Source organism: Stigmatopora argus, chromosome 22 (assembly GCF_051989625.1).
Source record: "Stigmatopora argus isolate UIUO_Sarg chromosome 22, RoL_Sarg_1.0, whole genome shotgun sequence".
In the NCBI taxonomy this organism is placed as follows: domain Eukaryota; kingdom Metazoa; phylum Chordata; class Actinopteri; order Syngnathiformes; family Syngnathidae; genus Stigmatopora; species Stigmatopora argus.
In genome coordinates, this window is record NC_135408.1 from 2,008,611 (window position 1) to 2,031,348 (window position 22,738).

A 22,738-nucleotide genomic window follows, 5' to 3' on the forward strand; every position below is an offset into this window, starting at 1 on the left:
ATTCTGCAGCTGCCACAGCCCTATGCAGGGCGTGAGAGGGGATGTTCATGATGGAAGTGGGCTTTGCCAACGTCCTCCTCTGTGGAGTCCCCACATACTCTATCAATACAAAACCTAACCTGCCAGTGAAAGAGTTACAGCTATATAAAAGGTAACTGACTTTTATTTTATTTCACTCTAATCTAAAAACTGTTTTATTGTAAAATGTATAAAGCAAAGAGCAACACGGGAGACTACAATACATGGGTGGCGAACACATGGCTCTCGAGCCGTATGCGGCTCCCGGCCAAAATGAATGCAGCTCTTTGCTTCTTATCATATTGTGTATATACTGTGGCTCTTTGCCTCGTTTCATGTTTCTTTTATTTTTATTCTGTCTTCAAACACACTCATAATGGCAGAATGCCAGAGTATGTGTCCGAAACTATCACTTATTAGGTCTTTTGCGGAGAAAACGCACCTTATGGAGAAGCAGTACCAATTTCGTCATACGCAGTTTCTGGGTGTGATGACAATTAGGCTTTTGTTGTTGATGATGACGACAGGGCCTATGTCCGATTATTATTATTATTATTATTATTATTATTATTATTATTATAATAAGGTGTGGCTCTTTGACTCTCACAGTTTAAAATTTTTGATCATTGTGTCTAACATTTTCACCACCCCGGCAATAATACATATTTTCCAAAAGTCTCAATTGGGTGTTAGCTGCAGCTTAATAACTGATTTTTTTTCTTAAGCCTCACTTGCTACTCATCTATCCTCCCTTCAGTTGGAGTAGTGATGAATGAACGTAATCTTGAATTCGAAAACACGTAAAGGCAGTGAAATGTGTCATTTAAACAATAACCCTGCAACTTTTCCTTCTTCATATTATTTGGAGGTAGCAAGTACATAGTTAATGTATTTTGATTTTTATTATTGGTTGATCATGGCCCTCCTGGACATTTATTTGAAACACTGTAACATATAACAAATGTGGTCATTATTATTATTATTATTATTATTTTTTACAAGTTGGCTGATGACTTAATAATAAGTCTGAACTCTTAGGTTGCATGTTGTACATTTGATGGCTTCGTAAAAACCGTCATGTACCTGCCTCGCTAGACTTGTCCTTCCAGTTTGAACACTTAGCTCATCATTGCGCTATATTCTGTTTGACGAAGACAGGGAAATCCAGACATTTGTCACCGAAGATTAAAACTGTCTGAGGCAGGGGTGTCCAAACTGTGGCCCGCTTTGCAGTCTTTATTGGCCCAAAGCATCTCCATCTTCTTCCACTTATCCGAGATCGGGTTGTAAGCCCAGCAGCTTCAGCAGGCAAGGTCAGAATTCCCGGGTCAACCGGTAGACATAGTCTCCCCAGTGTGTCCAAGGTGGGCCTCGTGGCCTCCTCTCAGTGAGACGTGTCCTTAACACCCCACCGTGGAAGAGTCCAGGAGGCACCCTAACCAAATGCCCGAGCCAACTCATCTGGCTCCTTTCGAAGTGGATGACCGTGTTTCTCACCTTATCGCTAAAGGAGAGTCCGGACATCCTGCAGAGGAAACTCATCTGAGCCGCCTTTATGCGGGATCTTGTTTTTTCTTTTGTTTGTGTATACACCCAATTTTAAAACTGCAAATTTTCAATTTTTTTCTTCATAACAATTAAGTATACAAAGTATTTTAAACTCTGAAATACTTTGGTGTCAGGCCCAGGGCCAGACAGGAGGGTGGTTGCTCCCCTCACCCAATCACAGGTCCAGCACCTGATGGGCTAAGCAATGACAGGTGCAGCTCATCAGACACAAGTAAAGGTAAAGGTAAGTGCCAGTCTTGTTGCTCTCGTATGAGAGCAAAGCACCACATTGACTACATTCAGCGAAGCCAACGCAAGTTTCTGTCGCATATTCAACAATCACTTTGAAGCTTTTCCACACCTTACTCTTCCCGGTCCGTGTTTGTCTTTTCAGTTCTCCTGTCTTTAGTTTATCTTTAACTTCTTACTCCTCCATATTGGGGATACCAGGTCAAAATATATGCGGACTTGCGAAGGGGAAGATTATTAAAAGGGCGACGTTCACGTGACGTGCGGCTCCAATTGCAATTACATTACAGCTCCTTCTCTGTTTTATCCAAATTATTTATTTTATAACAAGTATTCCTTAGTTTAGTATCCACACATCGTTTTAGTATACATTTTCTAAACATATATTTATTTAAAAAACAGTCAGTGAGAGAGACCACACATCGTTTTAGTATCCTTTTTTTTCAGCGAGAGAGAAGTCCGGCCCGACCCGCACCCAAAGTAATGAATGACATTTTAGGCCCGCTCCGACCCAAATTTTGCGTCGGGTTGGGCTCGGGATCAGGCTTAAGATCTGACCTATACCAGGGAGCTATTTAAGCCACCAGAGTTTGACCACGTCGCTGGATCGTCTTTATCAGTTCACTGTAAAGTACCCTCTCGTGCTTCTTCCTTTTTGCCTCACCTGATCTCCAACCACTTGTTAGGTTCCCAGGACCTTGACCACGCTCACGACCACGGACAACGGTCACGATCTCAACCTCGACCACGCCTCTTGTACCTTCGCTTTGGACCCCTCTGCGGACCTCTCGGCTATCGACTTGAGGAAAAGAAAACCATATGTGGGAATAGTCAAAAGACTCTGAAATACACTTACAGTTAGGTTAGAAGTTCACATATATGTCAACAACGTTTTAAAATTTCTAGCACATTATTTTCACTAGGTCCAATTCCAATTTAGTGTATGCCACCTTGATTTAATCTATCCTCGATTGGGTTTTCATTTACTAAACTCAGCTGCAGTGAAATATAGCGGTCTTAGATGTTTTGCATGCATTCTATGCCGTAGTTAAAATCATGTATAACTTAATTGGTGGTGCTACTCCACAAAGTGCGTTTTCCCAATAAAAAACATAAATAAGTAATATAAAAATATAAAAAGTCACGTCCTGGCAAGGTAAATTCTAAAATATTGCACAATGTTATTGCACACCCCGAAGTTATTGCACAGAAGGGATTGTGTGTCGTGCTAATGCCAGTTCAGAGTCCTGATATCTGTGGGGGGAAAAACTGTCCCTAAGTCTATTTGTCCGTGCTTTGTTAAGAATGACATGGGAGCCAAAACAAGTGAGCATTGTTGGCCAACATCACCAAAAATGCACCAGTCAAAAATCCCAGTTTTAATTTCATATTACAGTAATACCTGGACATACAAGTGCCCCGACATATGAGCAATTTGAGATACGAGTAAAATTTCGAGCAAATATTTATCTTGATATACGAGACAAATTTTGATATACGAGCATACATCCAGGTGTTGGCCAAAGCGAGAGGCTGCTTTTGAGAACACATGGGCACTGTCTTTCCCGTCGCAACTCCCTCATGTAATGTTTCTACGAGCACTGGGTGGAGCGTTGCATTTTTTCAGTGTTTTTCCCCTATTAGTCAGTGCAGAATGGCGGAGCTTGCTCGCCAATACGAGACGAGTACTACTTCCCGGGCAAGTTGGCAAGTGGTCGTGCGTTATCCTATTGTGAGGACATATGTGTGCATCATTTTTGGAATTTTTGAAGGGTGTAAGGTTAGATTAAACTTATTTTTGAGTGTGTTTGGATCGTAATCCAAGTTCATTTAAATTTGTTTATGTTATGTTACAAGCGTGTTGCCATGCAAAAAGTCTCTCTCTCTCTGTCCCTCTCTTTTCCCTCCGCGAAATCTGTTTAATTTTAGTACTATTAAACATCATCACCACTAGTTATTTGTTTCTCTGTTAATAGATGGCGAATTAGAACAAATAAAAATGTTTTTCCAATCCAATACCCTGTTTTGGGTGTTTTTTCAGAGGGTAGAAACAAATTAATTTGTTTTTAGTTCATTTCTATGGGAAACGTTGGTTTGAAATATGAGTAAATCGGCATACGAGCTCAGTCCCGGAACGCATTAAGCTCGTATCTCAAGGTACCACTGTATAAATGATTAGTTTTTCAATGCATGTGGGACTCTCTTCTTTCTCTCAGTCGCAGGCGCTGTGTTATGGTGCTTCAACCTCCAGTTTGTACTTGTACAGTAAAATGTTATTTGGGACTTACTTCCCCCTCTGACGCAAGTTCAATTTCATATTCCAACATATCGCATTATCAACACAATGAGTTTAGCGTCTTCATTTTTGAATACTCTTTGACATGATTCTATCATTTAACTAGTGTGTCAAAATTGGTGACAGTGGGACTTTAAATGGTATGCTATCTTTTGGCCTGACTCCATTTGCCCAGGTCTCCAACAATAGTGCACCATATTATTTATTTATTCATTCCTTTTCTGAACCACTTACCCTCACAAGTGTTGCAGGGGTGTTGGAGCCTATCCTAGCAGACTTCGGGCCAAAGGCAAGGGACACCCTGAATCGATGGCCAGCCGATCGCAGAGCACAAGGAGCAGGACAACCATTCACACTCACACCCAGGGCCAATTTAGAGTGATCAATCAGTCCACCAAGGATGTTTTTGGAATGAGGGAGGAAACCAGAGTAACCAGAGAAAACCCACGGGCCCGGGGATCACATGCAAATTCCACATAGGTGGACCGACCTGGATTCAAAGTCAGGACACCAGATCTGTGAAGGCAACTCGCCAACTGCTCAGCCGCCGGGCCGCCTGCACCATATCAGTTTTTATACATGTAGATGTTGTTGTTTCACGAAAATATCAAAAAGCTTCAACACACCTTATGCCCAACCAACAAGATACAAAAAAAGAGCTAAAAAGGACTAATGAAGGCTGCTCAGTTGAAAGCCATACATTCTCTCAAACAATGGAAAAAAATGCATTTACTTAAATTAATGCCCGCAGAGTAAAATGGATGAATGACAATATTATGTATATTATTGAGTGAGGTTTATTCACTCTCGGAAAATAATAAATTCTTATCTGAAGATGCTCCCTTCTTTGTGATCATCTTGTACTCAAACAGGTCCATATGGGAGCAAAGAAGATGTAGCGTACATCCATTCTAAGAGCCTCAAATGAGAGTTCCCTGTGATTAAGAGTGCTTTCATGCACACCCTTTAGTCTCTTGCATTGATAAAATCAACCACAGCTTGTTTGAATGCCCTTTTAGAAAGGAAAACAGACGAGTAAATGGATTTGGTGGTATTGAGCTGAATGGCTTCCAAAATGAGCTGTTAATGGAACCACTAAAATCCTACCAAAGCAAATGTATTGTTATTCCCTCCCACACAATGGTCCCCAATAATATGTTATAGTCATGCAAAGGAAAACAACTAGATTTCAGGCAAATGTAATTATTTCTTGAGAGTCTCACTTACAAAAAAAATATTGTTGTTGCTTAGGGCATTGAGCCTAACCCTGAGCAAGGTTTTGATACACAACACATTGCCTTTTTGTTTGACCAAAGGACTAATTTTCAAACAAAAGGCCCTCAAGTCACAGTATTACTTTTGTACTATGTTCACTGCAAGGCTACTGCAACACCATAAGGTCCATTCCCTGTTCTATGACTATCGCCGCACTTTTCTTCTCTCTGTTGATGAAACTTGGGACAGAGCTCCTCTCTGTCAAGACCCCCTGCCAAACCATGTGTTTCTAATGGGTACATTCAACATGAAATCCAACATGTGAATCTATATTTATCTTGTAGCCCATGGCTATGTTCTCACTTATCATATGGCTCAGACACATGGCTGCTTCAAAAACTAATGAAGACATGAAGAAGTGTGTTTAAGGTAGAGCCCTTGTCACCTTGATGTGACATCTCCGGTGATACATCTATCAAAGCATATTTACATCCTTTAAAGCTCAGTTTTAATAAGACCCCCAATGGAATAATTGCATCTAGAATGTGTGAGCGGCAAAATAGGGAGTGTGGGAAAGAAGGCAGATTTGATCAAATTGTGTTAGTGTGTGTCTAAGTGTTGGATTCGCATGTCACCCCCACATTGATTTGTGATGCAAAATTCCCTATTTTAATGAGATTTTCAGACTTGATGTATTTTAAAGATGCGACCCTGATTTTTCACAAGCCGACAAATGCAGGGGAAGACAAACTAAATTGCAACCAAATGACTTCAACTCTTAATAACCTCAATACCTGAATACATAGTAATGTATTCATTTTTTTATGAGGTCAATTATACCACATGCAAAATGTCAAGCGCGACCCCTTTTTAAGAGCTATTTTAAGACTGGCAAAATAAGAAGTCTGTGTTTTGCAATGATTTTCAGTTGCTTGGGTTTTCATGCTGCTCAATATTGTTGCTATACTGACACCTGCTGCCTGAAGCGTGTACATTCAATATCATCTTTTAAACTACTTCTCACTTTTTGTTTCATTCATACATTCATTAATGCATGAATGAATACATGCATTCATGCATTCATTCATGCATTCATTCATGCATTCATTCGTGCATTCATTCATGCATTCACTCATGCATTCATTCATTCATTCACACATTCATTCATGCATTCATTCATGTATCCATGCATTCATTCATGCATTCATTCATGCAATCATTCATGCAATCATTCATGCATTCATTCATGCATTCATGCATTCATCCATGCATTCATGCATTCATTCATTCATGCATTCATTGATGGAGTCATTGATGCATGAATGGATGCATGGATGGACGCATGCATGGATGCATGCATGGATGCATGCATGGATGCATGCACGGATGCATGCACGGATGCATGCATGGATGCATGGATGCATGAATGAATGAATGAATGATTGCATGAATGAATGCATGAATGAATGCATGAATGAATGCATGAATACATGAATGAATGCATGAATGAATCTGTGAATGAATGCATGAATGAATGAATGAATGCATGCATGCATACACGCATGCACGCACGCATGCATTCGCGCATGCATTCATGCATGGATTCACGCATGCATTCGCTCGTGCATTCACTCATCCATTCACTCATACATTCACTCATGCATTCACTCATGGATTCACTCATACATTCACTCATGCATTCACTCATGCATTCACTCATGCATTCACTCATACATTCACTCATGCATTCACTCATGCATTCACTCATGCATTCATCCATGCATTCACTCATGCATTCATCCATGCATTCACTTATGCATTCACTTATGCATTCATCCATGCATTCATCTTCCATACTGCCCGGGGGGTTGCTGGAGCCTAACCCAGCTGTAGACTACAATCTACACTGGTCGCCGTAGGGCACACAGATAGACAAACGGCCATTCGCACTCCCAATCATACCGCCACCAACGGGAATTGAACCAGCGCCTGCCTGCACCAAAGTCAGGCGAGTGAACCTCTACACCACGAGGCGGCTGTATTGTTTCATAAATATAATATTTATGAGACACGTGAAGACGAATATCAAATTTAATGGATGAAAATTGGCTTCTCATCCATTAGAAGAGTTAAGGTCTCAGCTCGTGTTCAACTATATGGACACATGCTGTTTATGAGTGTAATTGTATGTTACATAAAAGCGTCGCCATCTGCTGTGCGGATTATGAAATCCTAATCACCAGATCTAATTGGATAACATTATCCCATCTTAACCAATCGTTTAAAAAAACGTGTATAAAAATAATTTAGCCAATTCTTTCAACAAGAGGTTTCTGGCGGGCTTGAATTTCAGTGGATGAGTTTCGATGAGGCCCGGCGGCTGAGTGTTTAGCGCATCGGCCTCAAAACTCTGGGGTCCTGGGCTCAAATCCAGGTCGGTCCACCTATGTGGAGATTGCATGTTCTCACTGGGCCTGCGTGGGTTTCCTCTGGGTACTCTGGTTTCCTCCCAGATTCCGAAAGCATGCATGGTAGGCTGATTGGACACTTTTTAGTTCACCTTGGAACTATACAAAACATCAATGCTATCAAAAGGAAAAAAACAGCAAACAATTATAAAGTAATCCCTCAAATTTCGTGGATAATGTGTTCAGACATGGTCACGATAATTGAAAAACCACGAGGTAGGATCACACCTATTATTACTACCATACTGCATTTTTGCGCCTTCACAAAAATACAAGCACGCAAGTTAAATTATCAAGAATTTTATTTATTAAGCGGCCCAGCGGTTGAGTGTTTGGGACGTTGGACTCACAGCTCTGGGGTCCCAGGTTCAAATCCAGTTCGGTCCACCTGTGTGGAGTTTGCATGTTCCTGCGTGGGTTTCCTCCGGGTACTCTGGTTTCCTCCCACATTACGAAAGCATGCATAGTAGGCTGATTGGACACTCTAAATTGCCCCTAGGTATGGGTGTGAGTGTGCATGGTTGTCCATCTCCTTGTGCCCTGCAATCGCCTGGCCGCCGAATCAGGGTGTGTCCCCCGCCTCTGGTCAGCTGGGGTAGTCTCCAGCACCCCCCGCGACCCTAATGAGCATGAAGCAGTTCAGAAAATGAATTTTGATGAGCACCAAGTGAGAATGAATGCTTCCTGTTTTAGAAGTATGGAATACATTTATTGTCTCTTAGAATTTGGTATGTGTTTGGGTAGCCTGTACTTAGGGTTGTTCTGCAATCGCTGAAAAATTTCAACATTGAACATTCTGCAGCTCTCATTAGCACACTTGGCGATTGACACCCGCACATATACCAACTCACTACACCAGAATTTCAAGGAAGCCTACTGTTCTTTACGGCAACCATAAAAGTTTTTCCGGTTATCTGGGTTTCGAATGAAAAAAGTAGATTCAGCCAAACTGCAAGTCATGGGAAAATAAAATTAGATATCTGTCAGACTTAGAAGTTTATTTTAGACTATTCGCCCCTTTTCTTGTTTTTTTCTGTCTTTTTCAAATCATGTGCTCTGGCTGTGAAGGCCGTACGGCAGCATCAACAGAGCTTCTTTCTTAACTGATCGGCAAAGCACCAAAGACGGATAGAAAGAGGGAATGAATGCTCTTGATATTCTTCAATTTTCTCCTAGTCGCTGAGAGGCAAAGGGAATACACAAAAAGTCATTTTTCCGCTCTCAGACAGCATTGAGACACATTATGTAGTTACTCCACGAGCTAGTCACACTTTTGTTCTTTCCTTTTTTTTTTTTTTTAAATTGACTTTGCTCTTTGACTGAGAGACTCCCAACTTTTCACCTCTGGGTTCCACCCGGTGTTTAATAAACATTCCTCAATTTTCTGAGTCTTTTTAGTGATCTTTGCAGCCCTAAAATTTGCAGTTCATGATTTGCTACAAACACAATCGTATCATATTGGTGTTGTATTACATATAATACATCTGGAACATTAGGTTTTAAATAGGATAAGTGGCATACGCACTTTAAATTTGAAAAACAAAATAACATTAGGCTCTTTCAAAATAAGATTAAAGCTTATGCTAAGCATTTGGCGTTATTTAAGTAGAGCGTCAGTAGAGGAAGGTAGTGGGCCTGTGCTATTGTGTTGAGACACTTGACAACCACATGCTGTGCTAATTACTGACCAAGGGCCGGCTAATGACACAAACAGACCACGACAAATCGATAGCCAAGTGGAGAATGCTTCGCCCTTTGACATTGGACACCGCAATAGAAAATGGCGCCTCTACAACACACTCATTTAACAGAGGGAAACCTCATAAAGGTCTGCTGCCACATGTAAGCAATTTCCTCCTTGCATCAAAGTCACACAGAAGCCGGATTCAGCTTTAAACTAGAAGGCAGACGCACGTCCTTAGGCTTATGTCACAGTTGTTAATACTATGTTTAACACATGACACTAATAAGTGGCTTTTTTTCCCCTTCCTAAATAATAATTGAGACTTTTCTACAACAACAGAATAACATGAATTTGTAGTTAAAAAAGAATACAATTTAATCTAAAATTTACACAACATTGTCATGATTACGGTAACTTTTGTTATGAAAAGCATTTTTAGGTGACATATATAAAACAATGGAATGAAAATTTTTTTAGACAATAACTTCTTGAGCCAAATGAGAACCTGATGTTGTTCATTGTGCAATGTTCATAACTTAACATGTCAAAATTTGATACCAATGGTATTTTTAGAACTTCCTCCACCAGAACAGAGTTATTGTCATACTTCTTTAGACGCGTAAGTAACATCTCAGTGTGTCATTGCTCAGGTTTGAGTATCTCACTACCTCGGTTTGATTCCTCAGCCGTTGTACTTTCAAATTCCCCTTAAACATGAACCCTAATTTCTCCCTATTCATTAGTAGGCGAATGAGACAATAGTGTTAAGCTTTGAGTAATTAAATTTTAGTAACATAATATCTGAATTATTTTTAGTCAATTTCTATTTTGAATAGATGAGTTATTGGATGAAACTTAAGCAGATGCACTCAATTTCCTGTAATCATTCAAGTAGGACTCACACATCCGGATTTACAGTGTACTTCTCAACTTTGCTGGTTACAGTCAAGTCATCATCAACATTTTACATTTGATTTTAAACATCAAGTCATTTTAATTCTTAATTCTTGATTTATATATTGTACAAATCGGAATCATTTGATCCAGAGACCTTAGGTCATTTGTCAATATTCATGATTGCACAACCACGTGTGTGTTAAATGATATTGCTGTTGTGTTCATCTGTTTGAAGAGATTTTACGTTGGTTTAACGCAAATTTATAAAGGCAATTATGACACCTCGTCATGAATGTGTGTAACCCCATAGACCACATTACAGTTTTGACAACCAATACCTCAAAACTGTGGTCCATATTTTTTAGATTTTAAAACCAATTTTGAAGACAAAATATATCTGGCCCATTCATATCATTTAATCCTCCACAGATTTCAATCAATCATTCATTCATTTCCTGAACAACTTTATCCTTGCAAGGGTCGAGGGGGGTGCTGGCCCTGAATTGGTGACCAGCCAATAGCAGGGCACGAGGAGACAGAAAACTATTCATGTTCACACTCATACCTAGGGGCAATTTAGAGTGTCCAACCGGCCTACCAAGCATGTTTTTTGGAATGTGGGTGGAAACCAGAGTACCCAGAGAAAACCCACACAGGCCCAACATGCAAACTCCAGTAACCTGGTTTCGAACCCACAATCAACTGTGAGGTCGACGTGCTCCACAGATTTCTATTTTTTAAATTAAGTTTCAAACATTCCATGTCTTTCATCATAGCTCATCTCATTTTCTGAACCGCTTTATCCTCATTAGGTTTGCGTGGGGTGCTGGAGCCTATCCCAGCTGACGCCACCGGGCCGCCCTTTTTATCATGTATGTATACACCTTTTTGCCTCAGTGAATTGGCATTGTTTTAGGTTGCATCTGGATTTTTATAGTAAATCCACGGATCTTTTTTCTGTATTTTGTCACGTGACATTCTGCATGCTGCGAACAGCAAAAATGAAAAACAATGTACTTCAGTTGCAGTGAACGAGTGTGAGAGACCCCTACATGAAATTATTTTTGTAATAAGAACTAACGCATGCAGAACATCTACAAAAACAAAGTTATTTTATTTCCATGGCCACGTTTAGCCAGTAAACCAACAAAATCTGAGAATATATTCAATGTAGGAACATAACTCTTGAACATACCAAATGCATCCAACTTGAGAAAAAAGATTGAATATATAAGACACTTTTTTTAACAAACACATTATAAGTCTTTATTTTCATTTCAATAAAACAAGAAGAACATACATAATATGCATAAGCGATCCCTTTTGAAGGGGCGTGCAAGGACCATACAAATATATCACTCATACCACATACTCGCAAACAATTATAAATATATATATATAAAGTCACTTGTACAATCCCCCAGTTCCAGAGTTAATAGGTTTAAGGCCACCATGTTGTCTTGCCGGGGCAGTTAAAGCCATCATGAAAGATCATATAAAACTGTGTTTGGGGTAAATATAGCGCATGATAAAAAAAATAGGCATATTATTATTATTTTTGGCATTGAAGCTGAACCTCTCAGGCATCCATACAACAGTGTTCCCCAATATATCGTTGTTTATATTTTTAAGCGATTGGCTGGCAACTAATTCAGAGTGTACCATGCCTACTGCCTGAGGTTGGCTAGGATAGGCTCCAGGACCCCCTGTGAATATAAGCGGCTCAGAAAATGAATGAATTTTGTTTTACAAGATCGAAGCAAATCTGAATGTAGAGTGACACTTCAGTATGGCACCATGCCAGGTTTCTAGATGTCAGTCAGCACAGCAAAATGAAGATCAAGAAGAGGCAGGCAGTGTCTTATAGATGTGTTGTTCAAAAGGGAGTTTTGACTGTCAGTATTGCTGTATGGACTCTTCATATGTATGTATATGGCTGTGTTTGTTAGTTGCAGTTACTTGAAGGTTTGCAATGACTATGATCCCAATGCACAATGGAATGAACAGCACAAAAGAGTCTGGGGGAAATGGTAGTTTTTGCCATTTGGCCTCTTAAGACACCCGTGAGAGATAAAGCACAAGAACAGGTGATAAAAATACATTTATGAGTAAAATCTGTTTAAAAGTCAGAGGTGGAAAATGATTAAAAAAAAAAAAAACAATTTCATATGGTCTCTCTAACACAACCACCAATTGCAGGTTGATCAGAGACTTTATCCCTACGATGAACTCTTCGTGTTAAGGCCCTTGTGGTCGGTCATAAGGCACATTTGGCTGTCAACTGAACGTCCAGTGCAAGTGTGTAGCAAACACGAGCTGGTGAGCGGGGAGTTCATCGAAAGCGTTTTACAATCCTCAGCATGGGGAGAATAAAAGATCTCCATGTGCGACTGTAAACATTTTAAAGTCAACCATAATCCCATATCTAGGATAAGTGGTACATGCTGTAGCCAAAGGGAGCGGCGTACAATCCTAACGGCGAAAAGGGCATAATGGCTCTGTGGTGATACGGCGAGAAGGACTGTCCGTACATGGCGTCCAATGTCAGTGGTAACCGGAGGCCAGGGTGAACCAGCCCCGCCGTAGTCGTCGGCGTCGATTTGGCCGTGGCCACCATTTTTAGTTTCTCCAGCTCGGCTTCCTGTAGTCTCTTGGCTTTGGCGCGCCGATTCTGGAACCAAATCTTCACCTGGGTTTCCGTCAGCGTGAGGGAGGATGAGAACTCGGCCCGTTCGGCGATGGAGAGGTACTGCTTCTGCCGGAACTTTCTCTCCAGAGCCAGAAGCTGGGACGTGGTAAAGGGTGTGCGTGGCTTGCGGTTAGACTTGTGTTTCCTCAACTGGCAGGTGGTACTGACTTGGCCTGAGGAAGGGGATCAAATGCCAAAAATATTGGTTAAAACTACAATCTAATCATGGAGAATGTGGGCAAAGTAAAATGGGTGAGCCATATGGCCTGCCCTCATCTTTATTGGCCAATTAAGTTAAATACACATACATATGATGGAAAAACCACAAATGTACAGTTAATGTAGAGATTCTTTGAGCGGTTAATTCAGTGTCAAACATGTTTGTTAAGAGCAACATTGTGGTTTCCCATAGGCAATATTACTACTACTAAAATCAGGCTGCTTTTTGAAAGAAATTAAATGCCAGTTGTACTTCATTGTGAAGTTTGGTACAATAACCACTCACAAACTTGGAATTAAAAATACACAAATAAGCATGTTCCAAATATGTAGAAACAATTATGCACTTCATGGCTCAATGGTCGCCACAGTGAGTTACGGTTTGTGCTCGCATATTGCATCACGTTAGGTAGTGCAATAGGAAAACCAAAATTATCAAACATATCTCTTTTTGATAGATTCTTATAGAAGCCAAACTTTGTATGCACACTCTTCAAAGCTGACTAAATTTAGTTTGCATTCTTGCATTTTTCTCAAATTTGCTTTTAACCATCTGTTTATTGAAAAATGCAGCATAGTACTAAAAATGGGTGAGTGCCATAGGTTTTAAAATTGCATGGGACAACTGCAGAGCCCGTGTTGAAGTGCAATGTTGTGGAATTGATTCAACTTAAGAATATAAGAATTGAAGACGGAACGGTTTGAATTGCTGATTAATTGGTTGGTGAGTTTACATTAAACTTTAGTGTATACTATGTCAGCAACTTCAAATACTTAAGTAGTCAAAAACAGTGCAAAAAATATGAATGGATTTCTGCTTCCTGTGTGAAACAAAGGAAGAATAAGTTACAAAATATGGAAATATGGGTAATAATTTGTCTATATTATTTCAAATACCTTTTTTGTATGGAATTGGGAGGAAAATTGGAGCATTGGAGAATGTAGACACTACTAGTGTTTCCAAGATGTTTTGAATGAGGGGAGTGTAAAAGGACAGGATCGAAGCCAGCATTAATTTGGGAATTATTTAAAAAGTGGGAATTTAGTGTCACAAGAAATATCCAGTTTGAGGTGGAATGGAAGATTTTTAACCATGCCTTAATTGATTTCTGTTAAGGAAATTTGTTAAAGTCAGGGGGGAAATCAAGTAATCAACCAAGAGGTCTCGAATTGGTGGAGAATTTTGGAATATCGATCAAAACTGCGGGTGTATGAAGATATAAATGCGTAAATGAAAGGTGTGCAAAACTCACGGGGCTCAGAGGGGAGCGCCCAGTCTTCCGGTTCGGATGTGTCGGATTTGACCGGCGACGAGGGCGCTGTCGGGTAGGTCTTCCGGCTCTGGGCGGCCGCATCTCCGCACACGTATACCGAGGCAAATCCCGCGGGCATCGACTCTGCGATCGTCACCGATCCGGCCTCCGACTTCCAGTGAGCGGGCTCTTCGCCGCGGCGCGCCACCGTTGTCCTGCCGGACATGATGGCCTCGACGCTAAACGGAAGTCGAAGCTGCGTCGGAACCGAAGGAGAAGAGATTTTCCTCTCTTCGTCGGACGACCTGCCGCTCATATCCTTCGCGTTCTCCCGGGTAGACATCTCCGCAGTCCCCCAACGTTCGAATCCGCGTTGTGTTGATGCTGTCAAATCGCGTGGAGGCGTTTGTATTTAGGCACGTCATGTTACGCACACATGCAGTTTCAACCAATCACGCTTCACTAGTATGTTGAGAGGCGCTGCCTTCAGGGAAGGCTCGGGAAAATAAAACCACTCCAAAGAAACAGAGGATCGGGGCGGTCACTCATCGTGAACAGAGAAAACATAGGCCTTATGTTGATGTAGGAATTGTCTTTAATTGTATTTAGAATTTAGTGTATTTTAAAAGTTGCTCTCAGCATGAGGGTAGCAGTTTCCTCAGTTGTATTAGGGTGCAGTAAATGATTAAAAGATCAATAAAAATGCCTTCCCAATAAGCTTAAATTCAGCCTACGTTCTGTGGCACTGTTGTCACTTAAGCATTCCCTCTCTGTTGTCAAAACATGACGTGTTGAAATTAATGTACGAAACTATGTAGAAGTTCACTAGTTTGTTTCACATTCATTTTTCCCATACCTCTTATCCTCACAAGGGTTGCTGGGGAGGCTAGAGCCAATCCCAGCCAATTATGGGCAGTAGGCGGGGGACACCCTGAATTATTTGCCAGCCAATCACAGGGCATAATGAGATGAGTGACTATTTACGCTCACACTCATAGAGTTCAAGCAGCCTAAGTATGCATGTTTTGGGGTTGTGGCAAAAAACTGGAGTACCTGGAGAAAGCCCACGCAGGCAAAGGGAGAACATGCAAACAACACACAGGAATGTCAGAACCCCACTGGGGGCCCTGCAGCATTGATCTCAGAACTGTGAGGCAGATGTGCTAACCACTCTTCTGCCCTGCCTTCTCTCATCTAATTTTCTGAACCGCTTTATCCTCATTAGGGTCGCGGGGGGTTCTGGAGCCTATCCCAGCTGATTCCAGGCCAGAGGCAGGAGACACACTGAATCGGTGGCCAGCCGATCGCGGGGGACAAGGAGATGGACAACCATGCGCACTCACACCCATACCTAGGGGCAATTTAGAGTGTCCAATCAGCCTACCATGTACGTTTTTGGTATGTGGCAGGTAACCGGAGTACCCGGTTCCGTTTCCTACCCACACAGGCTCGGGGAGAACATGCAGAACATGCCAACTCCACACAGGTGGACATGACCTGGATTTGAACCCAGGACCCCCAGAGCTGTGAGGAAGACACGCTTACCACTCGCGCCACCAGGCCGCCGCCATGCCTCCTTTATATGTATAATCTTTTTGCAGTCTCCTGATAACTCTGGAGTATTTTTTTCTTGTAGCCTTTAGTTCATTGACTGCTAGTGACAGTTATGGTCATCAAATTCATTTTAACGGTGAAGTTGAGTGATCAGGTTTCCCGTACAATCCAATTTGACCGGAGGTTTGGCAGCGATCGAACCAAGGTACTCACGAAAGATACCACCATATTGTGACATAATTTATACATGCACACTAATAGATTGCAGCACCGATGTAGTATGTGATTATGAGTATTAATACGATTTCCTAGTGACCAGTCAATGATATATATAATTTATAGGCCCCTCTTGACTAAAACCAGATGAATGGACTCCAGTTTACCAAGGGCGTGCATAAAAACTGGATCGTGAATAAATGAAGGCCTGCTGGCAATGTTTTGCATGGTAAGTAGTGTGGTGTTTAATAATGGTAAATGAATAATAAGAATAATAATAACAATAAAAATAAATAATAATAATAATAAATACTAATAATAATGTTAATCATAATAATAATAAATATTAATAATAATAATAATAATGATAATAATAATAATCATAATGATGATAATGACAATGATAGTAATGATAATATAATAATAATAATAATAATAATAATAATAATAATAATAATAATGATGATGATGATAATAATAATAACAATAATAACAACAATATCGATGGCGATGACATTAACAATAACAACAACAATAATAATAATAACAACCAGTGTCAATGCATGATTTGATGAATTCTGGGGCTAATTTTGATCTGCGTATTTCTTGTTCTTCTCCAGTAATGGATTAAACCACTGAATCTAATCTCATGACACTGCATGAGTAAACACGCAGCTAATTCTGGACCATTGCATAGATGCAGCACAAATCCCTTTTCTTCTTTATCTCATCTCATCTCATTTTCTGAACCGCTTTATCCTCATTCGGGTTGTGGGGGGTGCTGGAGCCATTCCCAGCTGTCTCCAGGCCAGAAGCAGGGGACACCCTGAATCGGCGGCCATCCGATCGCAGCTTTTCTTCCTTATCTCAAAGCCATTTGTTTGGTTTATATGATCAGGACCGAATGGGAAGATGTGTGCTAATTTTGATTGAAAGCAGTACATCACACTCTAATTACACACTAAATGCCATCAGTGAATTGAGAATTTATGCTATGCAATCCGTGCACCAAGTCGGCTAGACACAAACAAGATGAGATGTTCACATGCGTCAATGCAGCTGGGTGGGCCATTCATCCATCTTGCCTTATGATTCAGCACTACTGGATATGAAATATCTCCGTGTGACATGAATGAACTAATTAATTGTGGCAATTCTAGGTTTTCTCCGATAACCACATGCTGGCAGTGCAGAATTTAAACATATTTTAAGTTTATCTATTAAATGATTATGGAAGGATTCTGTTGAGTAGACGGATGTTTTACTGTGTTTCAAATCGTTAGTGTAATTTCGTAGGCGTCCCATGACAGCGTTTTATGACAAGGCATGACTTGATTAAACCTTTATTAAGACATTCAATTTTTCAAATATCGGATTTTAATGAATACAGGATGCACCAGGTTATTAGGTGCGCCATCAATGAACAAGTTTATTTTCATACATAAGACACACCTGATTATAATGTACATTAGTTCATCAATGATCATGAATGATCATATGACAACAGAATATTTGGGGCAGACTAACAAGATTAAAGTTGTAGTTTCATGAGAATAGTCATACGTCGTAATACTATGATATTCAAGTCGTAATGCGGCACAGCATAACATATTATTACAAGAAAATAGGTTTTAATGTTATGTAACTTCACATATTATTATTATTTTTTTAAAGTAGGAACGGTATCCAACATTACGGAATTTAATTTTTTTTAATGCAAGTGGCCCGGTGGGTGAGTAGTTAACGCATCGGCCTCACAGCTCTGGGGTCCTGGGTTCGAATCCAGACCGGTCAACCTGTGTGGAGTTTGTATGTTCTCCCCAGTTCTGCGTGGGTTTTTCTCCAGGTGCTCCAGTTTCTTCCCACATTCCAAAAACATTCATGGTGGGCTGGTTGGACACTAAAAATGGTCCCTTTGTTGCCCTCCCCATTAGCCGGTCCGCGAGAAAATAGAAAGAGCTTTACTGGTCCGCGGTGATAAAAAGGTTGGGGACCGCTGCTCTAAATTGCTCCTAGGTATGAGTCTCAGCGTGAATGAATGTTTGTCTCCCCGTGACGCGCGATTGGCTGGCCACCAATTCAGGGTGTCCCCCGCCTCGTGCTCGAAGTCAGCAGGGATAGGCTCCAGCAGCACCCGTGACCTTTTTGAGGATAAAGCGGTACAGATAACGAATGACTCGTAAATCTTATGTAACTTTGCGTAATATAAAATAATGAACTTTAGCTGGGGTGCCCAAACTTTTTTCTCCTTGTCCTGCTTTAAATAAAAATCGAAGGATATCCTTCCATTTTCATTTAATAAGGGTTAGTTTCTCATTTGTTAAGCAAAGATGGGGATTATTTTGCAGACTATCAGGAGTTTGTAAAGGCGCCAGTAAGGGGCAAGACGAAAATATTGACTCCTAAGGGGAGAAACTGTTGCATATTTCTCCTCTCTCCCTCCTTCTCTCCTACCGCTCTGCTTCTCTTTCCTTGCACATCACTCATGATTCACTTAACATGTTCTTGGCCCACTGTCAGTGGCGTCTGTTTCCCCACTTCACATATTGTCTATCTAATTGCACTTTTTTTAACATGAACATTTGTATTTCCCACTGGCAATTGGATGTTTGTCAGTCACGTTCCTAGATTTTTCCATAGGAACACAGGCATTTTCAAAAACACGAAGTTGGAGTGAAAAGTGCTATTAATAATTCATTATGTGTCGATTGCGGCTTGTCCCGAACTGAAAATTCTTCCATCCCACGAGATTTTCTACCTTTTCAATATTATTCAATATTCATTTTTAATTATGTTTTGACCCGATAATCTCGTTATCGTTAACCATTCTGTCCGGTCCACGATGAACATTCACAAGGTCGAACACAAGTAAGCACGCCAAGACAGATGAGTGAGATTTTGACGCTTCTGCAGAAGGAGAGCACGGAGGGAGAACAGACAGAGTTACTCTGCGTAAGACTCCGGTCAATCTTCGACTGGCTCCGTTCTCCAATCTCCGACGACTCTCCTTCTGCATCAACTGATTAATTAGGTCAAGATTGCGTGACATACAAATTCTCTATGACAAAGGACATACAAATTCTCTATGACAAAGATGCAGCAGGGCTGTGACACCGATGTAGGCTGTGACACATATTGAAACATTCTTTGTTTACTTAAGATTAGTTGACACATTCCAAAACAGTCGATTCATATGATAGATTTGGCACAAAACTTTTTTAACGTCAACCCACAGGAGGGAATCAAACACAGTCCTCAGACCACAGAGCTCCTCTTGCCAATATGGGAATTCTTTTAAACATTTTATATCGCATGTCACATCTCTTCTATGCTTTGACCTTCTCCTCAATGCTCTCCTCTGTTTTACAGCGGCACTTCAGGCTTAATATAATAAGTATACCACAGCCGTTTAGGCATTTTTTTGTTGACATACAAAATTCCTTCAAAGAATTTACATTCATGAGAAACCTAATCTTTCTTTTTTAAATAACTGTCTCTGTTTTGGGCTAACCAATGCCTTCGAAACTTCGATGATACTCACCAATGTGGTTTTGTGGTATAAGAGAAAACTGATTGAAAGAACAGTCAGGATTTGAACAAACTCGTACATCCCACTTCCTTTCCACAATAATGTCACTTAAGCCACGATAATAGGAAAAGCAATTTGTCTGAACATGTTTGTGTGTGTGTGAGAGAGAGAGAGTGTGATGGAGATGCCTGGGAAGCGTCTGTGTGGGTCGGGCACACCTCGGAGCTTTGTAATTATAGCAGTGGCTTTGAAGTGGTGGAATGTTTGGTCGGTCCGGATAATCAGCTACCTTTGCCACGCACGCACACTATTAGAATTTCTATGAGGATGTTCATTGGTGCCACCAAACCACAAAAAAAATAGTATAAAAATTGCATGAATATACATGCACTTTTTGGAGGGAACTGTGTGACCGTAGCATTTGTGAGAACAAACTATGCAAGTGTTTTTCCTCGTAAAACTTAAATAAGGGTGAAAAGAAAAGTATTGGATTATGGGGTAGGTTTATTTATGTTCATTTTTTGGAAGCATTCCGACAAACCAGATGGAACTGTGACAAAGAGTAGCTTCTTTTTAGTGAGTATTACTCTTATGACAACTAGTGACAGGAGATGGACGGATGGATGGAAATTGCAAGAATAAAGTTGAAATATTTTATACACTGTATACGGAATGTGAATAAAGTTGCAATGCGTAAAAACATATTTAAATAAACATGAGCCCCTCTATGGTGTAGTGGTCCACCCATCTGGCTTTGGTGTGGCAAGCGAGGGATCGATTCCTGTTCGGTGGCAGTGATTAAGTGTGAACGTTTGTCTGTCTTTATGTGTGCCCTATAATTGACTGGCGACCAGTCTTGTGTGCGGTCCGCCTATCGTCTGAAGTCAGCTAAGATAGCATTCAGCACCCCCAGGTCCTATCCAGAAAAAGCAGTGTTGAAAATGAATGTTTTATTCATAATACATAGTAACCTCCCAGGTTATGTGGAGTTTGCATAGTCTCCCTGGGCTTGTTTAGGTTTTCTCGGGGTAGTCCGGTTTCCTCCCACATCCCAAAAACATGCAGGGTAGTCTGGTTGGACACTCTAAATTGGCTTTAGGTAGGAGTATGAGCGTGAATGGTTGTCTGCCTCCTTATTCCTTGTGATTGGCTGGCCACCAATTCAGGGTGTCCCCTGCCAAGTGCCCTTGTGAGGATAAGCGGTTCAGAAGATGAATGAATGCAAAAAGTAACCTTTGAAGGATTAGACAAAAATCTTGTGAAATTATACAAAAACAATAGTAAATTGTTGAGGATTATTTAATCAGGAGGAAGGAACGTATTTTACTTACATTTTAATCAGACTTGAGAGTAGAAGCATATCAGTAAAAAAGTAAACGTAGTTAATCTTCTAGACCATCATTATACATACCGTAAGGCTTATAAAATTTCAAGGTTATAGCTGACTTTAAGAGAGAAGTTACATTCGATATTGTTCACCAGTCCAATGTTTAATCATATTTTGCTGGTTAGCATTTTGATATGGTGTTATATTATTTATATTATTAAATTTGATCTAAACTTTTCAAATACCAACTCATTTAATCTCATCTCATTTTCTGAACCGTGCACGCTCACACCCATACCTAGGGGCAATTTAGAGTGTCCAATTGGCCTACCATGCATGTTTTTGGAATGTGGGAGTAAACCAAAGTACCCAGAGAAAACCCACGCTGGCCCGGGGAGAACATGCAAAGTCCACACAGGTGGACATGACCTGGATTTGAACCCAGGACCCCAGAGCTGTGAGGCTGACACGCTAACCACTTGCACCACCGGACCGCCCCAAATACCAACTCATGACATTTCTAAGATATTCCAGTTTTAGATTTATTTTTTATTTTTTTTAAACCATATCAGTTTATTAAGACTAAGTAGAACGTCGGAAAAATTGCAAGAAGATAAAAGACAAAGCCAAGGCAATGAAATCATTAATGTGGCAATGATGTCATGCATGGCCTCAAAAGCATTTAACTTCCTTCCCATCACATTCCGAAACAATTTCAGAATGTTCATTCTCTATCATTATTCCGCCTTATGTTTTAACTCTGTCTCAATTGTTGTTTAATGTTGTCGACGACACTCATGGTGGTCTGTTTAATGGTAATGGTGGTATCCCAATTGAGTTGCTCAACCAGCCCATTTCAAACATTTTCACATTTTGTTCCCATCTCGTTAAATTGATGAAGGCTTTGATTTTTCACTTTGTTGTTGATTATTTACAACTGTGACAATAACAAATTCAATTTGCTCTTTGGTCTAAACTTGTTATGCAACATGTCCCTGCCACCCGTGATTGTCATGAGAACGCTTTGTGAAAAATAGGTCTATATCAAAATATGAATGTATGCCCTTCTCCTCCTTTCGGGAATTAACCCGTCACAAAAAAACTGATTTTAACGGTAATTGTACTACTTTGACTTCTCACTCACTCTCTCTGAGCTTCCCTTGGAGGCTTGTCTAATGCACACAAATGACTACCTTGGAAGCTACAATGGCGCCATGGCCAATTAGCTGCTAAAAGTACAGACAGCTATTCAGGGGCCTACTGAAGGCCAAAGATGGAAACCCCTTTTACGTACAACAAGAGAAGGGCTCAGTCTGTTGCTCAGGCTTGATTACGTCAATGATTCATTTATTCATTGTTAGGTCTCAGAACGTTTTATTCGGTGGCGAGTTAAGTCGCCGTCGATGAATGCAAGACTCAAAATTGTGCCTATTATCCGTGCATCGTTTCACAGTGATCTGTCTATACTGCCTGTGATTATTTACAACAATTTTTGGGTGGTATCCAAGGGGTACCTGACTCTAATTCACAAGAAACCAAATTTGGCAAGAAAACTTGTTTGTTTATATATTAGGTG

The 22,738-nt window shown here is 40.5% G+C and overlaps 2 protein-coding genes across 2 annotated transcripts in view; one reads left to right on the plus strand and one right to left on the minus strand.

Annotated features, from left to right (window-relative positions):
• The window catches only part of drd1b (dopamine receptor D1b), a 170,850-nt gene that overhangs the window by 99,349 nt on the left and 48,763 nt on the right, over positions 1-22,738 (plus strand). The window lies entirely within an intron of this gene.
• msx2b (muscle segment homeobox 2b) lies at positions 11,621-14,960 on the minus strand. Its single transcript, XM_077593175.1, has 2 exons — positions 14,537-14,960; positions 11,621-13,237 (listed from the first exon to the last, which is right to left on the minus strand). The coding sequence occupies exons 1-2, from the start codon at positions 14,877-14,879 to the stop codon at positions 12,801-12,803; spliced, it is 780 nt and encodes a 259-aa protein (XP_077449301.1). The 5' UTR covers positions 14,880-14,960; the 3' UTR covers positions 11,621-12,800.

Bases quoted from the DNA above. Each gene is read 5' to 3' on its own strand.
- msx2b (XM_077593175.1), bottom strand. From the start codon at position 14,879: ATGTCTACCCGGGAGAACGCGAAGGATATGAGCGGCAGGTCGTCCGAC. The intron at 13,238-14,536 runs GTGAGTTTTGCA...CCCCTTCCTCAG, and splicing joins GGCGCTCCCCTCTGAGCCCC to GCCAAGTCAGTACCACCTGC.